The sequence below is a fragment of the Malus domestica genome, chromosome 15, assembly GCF_042453785.1.
Source record: "Malus domestica chromosome 15, GDT2T_hap1".
Taxonomy (NCBI): Eukaryota; Viridiplantae; Streptophyta; class Magnoliopsida; order Rosales; family Rosaceae; genus Malus; species Malus domestica.
The window spans coordinates 26,189,309-26,198,103 of record NC_091675.1 but is presented as its reverse complement, the minus strand read 5'-3'; the positions used below and the strand labels follow the sequence as shown (position 1 = coordinate 26,198,103).

Below are 8,795 nucleotides of genomic sequence, written 5' to 3'. Positions count from 1 at the left end.
CTCCTCTTCTTTCGGCTGAGAAATCGTCCTATGAAAAACTAGGTAATAAATACCTCCATTTTTCCCGAAAGAAGCTGACTGAGTTTGTTAATTACTTACCACCACCTTCAAAAATGAATGCACAAGCCATTAAGGTATCATTCCCAAATTTTTAATCTTTTTACTTTACAATTTTCTTATAGTTTCTTCGTTTTGTGAATCCAAGTTTATGAAACTCATGCAGGAAATTAAGGAGATCAATGCACAACATGCCAAGGAGGCAAAGGTGAACACAGTAGACATCCAGTCATCGGCGGGGCAAGGCCAAGAACAAAGGAATGTGCAGGTGGTTCACCAGCTGCTGTGGTGGCAAACACCCTTCAGTCCGCCAAGGATGCCATCTCCAAAAATGACTAGCACATTACAGTTCAGATTTCAACACGTATATAATCCCAGATCTTGTCACGAATTACCTATGAGTATCACTAAGAATTGTAAAAATAGTTCATCCTTTTTTTTTTGTTGACAATTTTGATTTGTCATTTGTACAATGCAATGCAAAATGTTATGATATGCATGTATCCATGGAAGCTTTTCATATTGCATCAAGATTCAAGAACACGTTTGTAATAATTTGTTGTAAGGAATTGTGAATCAAATACAATCGGATCCAATTATATGATCAAAACACAAGCACTCCGCCCTGTTAGCCCATTACCCTAACCCCATGAGATAGAAAAACTTCGGCATTGATGTGGGAGGAAGACTTCGAAAAAAACAATTTGAAACCATTAATATTTTGGAATAACAAAGGTTTTGTATTTTAATTATTTAGGAATTTGTTAAGTTATTTTGGGAGTTGTAAGGGTGTCATGGAAACTTGAGGTCTATTAATTTGTAAACGCTTATAAATATTGTACTATAAAGCCTTGAATGGCAGACTTGATGAATGAAAATTTATATTTACCTTGTGCATTTGAAGAGAGTGATTTCTCCTTCTAAAGTCAAGCATTTGGCTTGATCGCGTGAGCGCATCCACGATTAGCGACGTTGAGTGATTTCGTTGCCCCTGGTTGAGTGATTCCCAGGTATCTATCCCCCATTCCTTCTATTTCCCTCGGTCCTTTGGTTCTCTTTTGCATCAAGTGGCATTAGAGCAAGTTTTCCATTGCGTATGAAGATCATGGGTGAGATTTTCCATCCGTTTGAAATCAATTGGTTGAAGAGACTAGCTCGGTCGATTGGAATTCGCTGTCAATTTATGACAAGTAAGTTGATGACGACGAAGAAGTCAATGAGAACTTTGTTGATTGGAGTTCTACACCAATCTTGGACTAGAAAAATGATTAGTACAAGTATTTGATTTTAGTGGCTAATCAAGAATGTTGTAGGCAGCTTGAGGCCACTTGTTCTCAATATTGGGATTCTACCCCAATTTTTGTTGACTGCCATGTAGACGCAGGTAAGAGTTCATGGGTTGAACAACGATGTAGACAACTTATAAAGAATGTGAAGTCTCTTGCATTCTGTTTTCATGATTATATTTGGGACTAATTCATTGATTGTGCTTTGGTTAAGAGAAAACACTTGGATAAGGAACTACCTTTTGCTCATTATTGGAGTTTTCTTTTCTCGTTCATGAGTATTTACGGTCTCCCATAAGCAATAAGTTTGGAAGCCTATATGCATCACATTTCTTTTGGAAGAAAAGGGGATCAGTCTATACACTATGGAAACAAAAAATATATTACAAATTTTATGCTCTTTGCAATGTTGTATGAATTGTGATTATCTTACTAAAATCTCTACTAGGGGAAACGTTGGTTGGGCATCCGAAAGATTGAGGAATACCAAACGAAATTCGAGGATGAATTTTCTTCAAGAAGAGGAGAATGGTGCAGGAGGAAGACTTGGAGAAAACAATTTGAAACCATTAATATGCTTTGGAATAACAAAGGTTTTGTATTTTAATTACTTAGGAATTTGTTAAGTTATTTTGGGAGTTGTAAGGGTGTCATGGAAATTTGAGGTCTATTAATTTGTAAACGCTTATAAATATTGTACTAGAAAGCCTTAAATGACAGACTTGATGAATGAAAATTTATATTTGCCTTGTGCATTAGAAGAGAGTGATTTCTCCTTCTAAAATCAAGCATTTGGCTTGGTCGTGTGAGCGCATCCACGATTAGCAATATTGAGTGAACTCCGTTGCCCCTAGTTGAGCGATTCCCATGTTATCTATCCCTCGTATCCTTGAGAACCCTTTGCTTCTCTTGCGTCAGGTGTAGACTATCTCTTGTCATATGGACGATATTTAATCATAGATCCCTGTGCTTCTGATCTGCCCTTGAACTATCATATCATTTCTCCTCCGTCTGATTTTCCGCTCTGGTAAATCGATCCTTCAGTTCATTGTTCCTGTAAACGATATACTATTCATTAGGGTTTTCGTTTTCTTGGTCTCATATTGTTTTAACTGCCTCTTTGGTTAAACAAGTTGGAAGCAATGGGCCTGGCAATATCAAGGCTGGTGAGGGTCCTCTTTGCAAGGAACTTAGGAAAGAGATGAGAATACTAATGGCGGGTCTCGACGCTGCCGGAAAAACCACCATCCTCTACAAGCTCAAACTTGGAGAGGTTGTCAGTACCATACCCACAATTGGTGTCGACTTCTGATCATTAATTACTCCAACTTTTTCTTGGTACTTCTCTTATTGAACTTACTATATATGTACCTACTCGAACTGGGATGAAAAAAAATCGGTTTCAATTGATTTTGTGCGACCAGGGTTTAATGTGGAAACCGTTGAATACAAAAATGTAAGTTTCACTGTTTGGGATGTAGGAGGACAAGACAAGGTACTAGCTTTGATTCTTAATTTAAACTAATGTTTTGGAATTGTATGCTACTGAGATATACAAAACTGTGGTAGAGGACGTGTCGGAAAATGTATCGATTATGTGTATCTAAATATATAGTACTGTTGATCTGTGTCACCGCATCATAGATCATAATTTGAATTTTTTTTAGAGAGATTTTTTGTTCTTGATTTACTGTGTGCTACATGTAGATTCGACCGCTATGGTCCTATGATTTTCAGAAGACTCAGGGTCTCATCTTTGTACTGGATAGCAACGACAGAGACAAAGTTTCGGAAGCAAGAGATGAGCTCCATCGAATGCTCAGTGAGGTCAATTTCCTTGTTCCTTCTATAAATTGCTATTAAAACTTTAATTTGTACCATACAAATGTCAATCCTTGTTTCTTTTGTTGTTGCAGGATGAACTCCGTGACGCGACACTGCTTGTATTTGCCAACAAGCAAGATCTTCCGAATGCCATGAATGTTTCTGAGATCACCGATAAGCTTGGCCTGCATTCACTCCGCCAACGCCGATGGTAACAACCAAAACATGCTTCTTAATTACATACTATACTACAATAACTAATTAAATGATAAGGATTATTTTCTTGAATAGTTTGACATGTTATATTGTCAGAGTTGAACATTCAAACCTGACTTGACCTAACCGACAAGGTCTTGATTTACATTTGAATAAGAGAAAAACGACCTGAATAGCCAATCAAGGCCCTCATATATTCTTTTATGCTTGTGCATGGGTTTTAACATATCCATGTACATTCAGGCTGTTTGTGTCACCTCCGGCCAAAAACTATGAGGGCCTTGATTGGCTATCCAGCAACATCTCAAACAAGGCATGATAAATATACCTAGCTCCTTTTATGTTTTATTTCTTATTGTACCAAATGTTTGATTGTATTTTTACAGGATATATATATTATTATGTACTTCATTACTTATGTATTTTTAGTTACTGCACAATGTTTTTTTTCTGGATGATGTCTTTGCATATCTGCAAACATAATCCAGTCAGTCTGGCAAGCTTTTAGTCCTGTTTAGTTTATCTCGATCTATGTTTAACTAGTAAAATCCTGGCATCTTCAGTTATGCTTTATATACAAGGCATTATAGTTCTTCGAATTTATTTATGGTATGAAACAACTAGAACTATTTTTTAACGTTTCAGAAAACTTTACCTGAATACATTTGATTTTTGACCTTTATCGACAACAAAATGCTCAAAAAATATATAATTTCAGCACCGGTTTTTCTGGTCAGTTTATCTTGTTTGATGTAGCACATAGTTGCATGTGTGTCACTTCATTTGGTAAATCAAGAATAAAAGGGTGCAAAAGAGTATATAAATACTTAGTTCTCATAAACCTTGGGACTTGGGAGACGTTTGATTGACTGGACTAGAACTGAGATTGGGCTATTTTACACCAATCTCAACCTGGACCAACATGAAATTAATTGAAAACTAGATTCATTAGGATTACACCTCACAAACAAGGCTACTACTTTTAAGAGCAAGTCCACTTGTTGGGATGGCAAGGGCAAGGGCATGGCATTCGAATTGCTTTTACTAATCATTTTAAACATTAATTATTTTTGTGCAAGTCTATTCATTCGGGAAGGGCAATGACGATTGTTCACAAATATATTTTTTATGCTTTGATGGCCTTAGTGCGTTTAAAGAGATAATAGTAAAAATAAATATTTAGTTGTGGTATAGAATGAGAGGATGGTTGGGTATTTGTAGAAATAAAAAAAAATTATGAATTTTTTTATCGTTCGATTAATTCGAACCATTAATTTCCATATTTTTGTTAAAATTAGAGGCACCAGATTGTGCTACGTGGCATAACCTATAATTTTCAAAAAAAAAAATTTATTGGAAATTCAACAGTCTAGATGAGAAGACTATTGGAAGGCTGAGGTCGAGGCAAAATTACCTTTCAGCTTGGTCGCTTGCACATGGGGGGTTTTGTGGGGGAGGGGGGGGCTCTGTTTGCTGTTTGACGTCAGCCATGACATAGCCCATTTCCAGTAGGCTCAAAGCCTAGCAAAACTTTGGTTGGGCAGCTGAACAAACTTGGTGGAGCGCACGAATTGCCCTGAAGAAAATGGACCATTAGACCTCCTTTTTGTGTTTTGGGCAATTTGGTAATCCTTGCCTCTGCATTTAGCTCACCGGTGGACTTGCTCTAGCCATTAAAATGTGTGCCTTAAAATAAGGCACGGTCAAGTCTATCCAAACCAGTCCGTGACTACAATCGTTGAAAGCCAAGCTTATTCCGTGCAACAAACGTCCACTAAATCTCTACTTCCATTTATTAAAGCTTTCTTGAGTATTATTTCTAACTTGATCATCGAAGAATTTTGACGAACATCACACAGATGTTCCATTCACACTCCCGTTATATTTAGATTATTGTCTTTTATCTTGTTAGGGTATAACTTGACCCAGTCCTTCCAAGCAGAACACAATGTAAGAAGAAACAAAATCAAGACTAAGACAAGCACAAACCAACATGATATCTATAGACTAGACATTGACATTTCTCTAGTACTCCTATAACTATGTCTCTTGGACATACCAAAGGAAGATTAAAGGTTCTCTGAAATTTCCTAGTGAATTAACACTGAGGAGAGGACATACCATTTCAGGTCCAGCAACTTCATAGGAACAAGAGAATACTAGACTTTTGACAATATCTCCAAAAAGATAATGAAACAAAACTTTCTAGCTCTTCTCAACAACTCTTCATTTCTGTCCTCTCACATGTCTTGTGTACTAGTTATGTTCTCTTACATGTTAAACCAAATCAGTTGGATTAATTAACTGATAAAAAATGGGGAAATGCTTAATACCGGAACTTGTGCTCCCGTCTTACGTTTTTCCCAACCTGTCTAGTGTTTAGGGTCAATTATGTGTTCAACACTATGTAGCCGAATGTACATGTTTTGGTCTGCACCACCTTTACAATTTTTCTTTAAACTCAACAGAGTTAAGCGAGATTAGCTTCTCAATAAAGGTACAAAGGCGGAAGGTTTATGTCTTAATAACATATTAATCTTTATGACGCACGCTTACTTGCCCAAGGGTGTTTATCCAAACACAATGAATGTTGAAAGGTAAAGCTGCAAGAAATGAGCTACTCTAGTATTTATGTTCATCAGAAGCTCATGAATAAAATAGATGACAGATAACAAACAAGAGCCATTTTCTTCGTGCTGAGTAAATATGGTTGATGCACAACATTTGTGCATGATAATTGCAAACCAGTGAAGCCACTTTTCCTTCAATTTTTGCTCAATTGGAGAGGACCATACTCTCCTACTCCTAGTCCTGGTGAGTTTGATGCAGGAGTAGTTTCTTGTCTCTGCCAATGCACTATGCAGTGTCCCCATTATCTATTATCCTAAACGCCTGTCAACGTTCTTATTAGTTATTGCGACAATTTTGCGTTCTTTACATTGGAAGACGAGTGAGATGGTTGTTAGTGCTTCCCAATATTTCTTTCTTTTGTATCAAGGATGAATTCTTCCTCCGTCCTACTCCACACCCAGGAGGTGTACACCAAAAAGGACAAAAAGCATGGTCACACAAATCAGTCCCACAACTTGTGCGATGTTTAAATGGAGACTCACAGAGCCGACTGAGGATTGACCAACTAATGTCTGGATTGGGTCTGAAATTAGGTGGAAATCGAACTTGGGTTGCTACTATTGCAGTACTTCAAGTTGCCAACTCAACCGATCTCTTGGCCTCGTCGATGGCTAGGATTGGGTTTAATTGAATTTGATAACTCACTAGATTCATTATACTTTCAAGTAAAAAATGGATGTCAACTTCAAAATCTTGTATAAGTTGAATGTAGAAGATCGATTGGTCACTACTAACGTGGAAGGATAAGTTTTTGTTATGATTAATTCCTCTGATATCTTTGACTCTGACAAGATGTGAAATTTGACATCAATTTCTTACTCAACTGTTCAACATACTTACTTTTTTCATTAACAATACCTAATTTTTTAAGTATGAGATAAAAATAAATAAATAAAAAACACATGGTTATGATACATGGTTGAAATCAAGTGAGACCAACTTACTTTTCCATTTCTTGTGTGTCAGCAAACACAAGATATGTCAGGAATAGCTGAATAAGAATGAGACACACACCTTGTGTAGTCATTCATGACGTAATAAACATACGTTAGTGAGTGCTTCACGCAACCTTCACATTTATTTTGGCATTTAAAACCCAAATAAATTTACAACCAACATGACCGTGCCTGATAGATCATGTGCAAGTTTGGTTTTGACAATGTGGTGCTTTCTGGCTTGGGAGAACATGGGAAACATAACAACATAAGTGGTTGTTTCTTGCTGGTCATACGTTTTAAATTAAAATGTGACCTTTGACTTCACAGTATGAACGATTATGGCACGCCTAATTTTTTTTGAAGAATCACTGTCATCATCTTCTCTCTCTGCATGCGACTTATGATAAGAAAGAGATGTACCTTAAACTTTAACCAAACCTAAAGAAAAAGGCAGGGGAGGACCACAGACAACAAGAGCAAACATACATGCTCACAAATTCCCATATCCTGCACAAATCCAATTTCAAACCTTTCCCTACAGAAATTTATGGATGCTGCTAATCTTATACAAGATATGAAAGCCAGTTTACGAAGATAATACGCAAAGTCATTTACTAAGCATGAGACATTTGTTACTAAATACATTGACATATTCTGCTTCCTGATTGCATTTGCAATCGACTGATAGAATCTGACTTATGAATGGAACTAGGTACACAAACGTAAAACTGTACAAACAAGGTGCCTAAACTTGCAGACTGCTGACTTCTATGAACATAAGAAGATGGCGTTACTAAAAGGCTTATTGCGTGCTTGCACTCGACTGACACAATCCGACTTCTAAATGCAACAGTTACATTGCTCATTCTCTTAGCAAGTGACTATTTGCAGATTTGAAATAAGGTGTTGGATCAAAACAAAGAAGGGAGTAGGTGTAGGCAGGGGACTTGAAAAGGCCGATAGAGAAACAAACCAATGTGGCTAAATAACACTAATCTGCTAGAAAACAACCGGAAGCCTGTCAACAGCTATGCATAGTTTAAACCTGTACTAAGACCAAGCTACATCAGTAAGACTAGTTACTCAGCCACAAGAATCATTTGTATGAGTGAAAAGAATAGATAAACACATTCTCGGATTGTCCTAGTTTGCGACCATGTCTATCATTTCATTTAGCATAATAGAAATACGAGACTACTTCATGAGTACTGGTTTTGGACATGTGCATGGGCACAAACACAGTTAAAAGCCTCTTAAGGCAGGACAACTTGTTGCAAGAAAATATTCCGTAGTTTGGAACCTTGCCAATGTCTAGTGATGAGTTTGATCACGTTGTAAGAGGCAATCCAATCAAATTACCTAATCATAGAGCTCTCTCTCTCTCTCTCTCTCTCTCTCTCTCTCTCTAATCTAGTTCAACAAACCAACTATCAAGCACACTGCTCATTACTCACCTCTTTCTAATTAGAAAAACTCCAAAGTCATTGTTTTGTTCAAACATGCTGAACAACCAAAGACTTTCAGTGCCCAACATTTTACTTCTTTATTGTTTGGTATAAATGACTAGCGTTGCCCGTCTCCATCTCTGGCTTTTTTTATTGTTCCATTTCCCTTTTGCCTTGAGGAACTGAACTTACACTTCTATATCTACCCTCATCCCACCCCCTGCGGCACTGATGTACGCCTCAGGTTTAGTTTCAAGCTAAGGTAGATAAAGAGCACAAAGAGGATGTCTCGGACTTAATTTTCTAGACAACCACTCCACTACATATAACAAAATGAATAAGTGATAAAATATACTTGTGTCAATTGTGCGTGTATGCATGATATAAGTACTTAAATA

General features: G+C 37.1%; 1 protein-coding gene and 1 long non-coding RNA gene across 2 annotated transcripts; both read left to right on the top strand.

Moving 5' to 3' along the window:
- LOC139192434 (uncharacterized) lies at positions 1-672 on the top strand. The gene is made up of 2 exons (XR_011576606.1): positions 1-134; positions 224-672. It is a non-coding gene; the product is annotated as an uncharacterized lncRNA (long non-coding RNA).
- Positions 673-2,337: 1,665 nt separating this feature from the next.
- LOC103425131 (ADP-ribosylation factor 1-like) lies at positions 2,338-3,768 on the top strand. The gene is made up of 5 exons (XM_070814586.1): positions 2,338-2,641; positions 2,768-2,838; positions 3,051-3,170; positions 3,260-3,378; positions 3,617-3,768. The coding sequence occupies exons 1-5, from the start codon at positions 2,545-2,547 to the stop codon at positions 3,657-3,659; spliced, it is 450 nt and encodes a 149-aa protein (XP_070670687.1). The 5' UTR covers positions 2,338-2,544; the 3' UTR covers positions 3,660-3,768.
- Positions 3,769-8,795: the final 5,027 nt, after the last annotated feature.

Excerpts from the sequence above, each read along its gene's own strand:
- LOC103425131 (XM_070814586.1), top strand. The coding sequence starts at position 2,545 with ATGAGAATACTAATGGCGGGTCTCGACGCTGCCGGAAAAACCACCATC. Across the intron at positions 2,642-2,767 it reads CAGTACCATACCCACAATTG|GGTTTAATGTGGAAACCGTT; the intron begins GTGTCGACTTCT and ends TTGTGCGACCAG. Across the intron at positions 2,839-3,050 it reads ATGTAGGAGGACAAGACAAG|ATTCGACCGCTATGGTCCTA; the intron begins GTACTAGCTTTG and ends TGCTACATGTAG.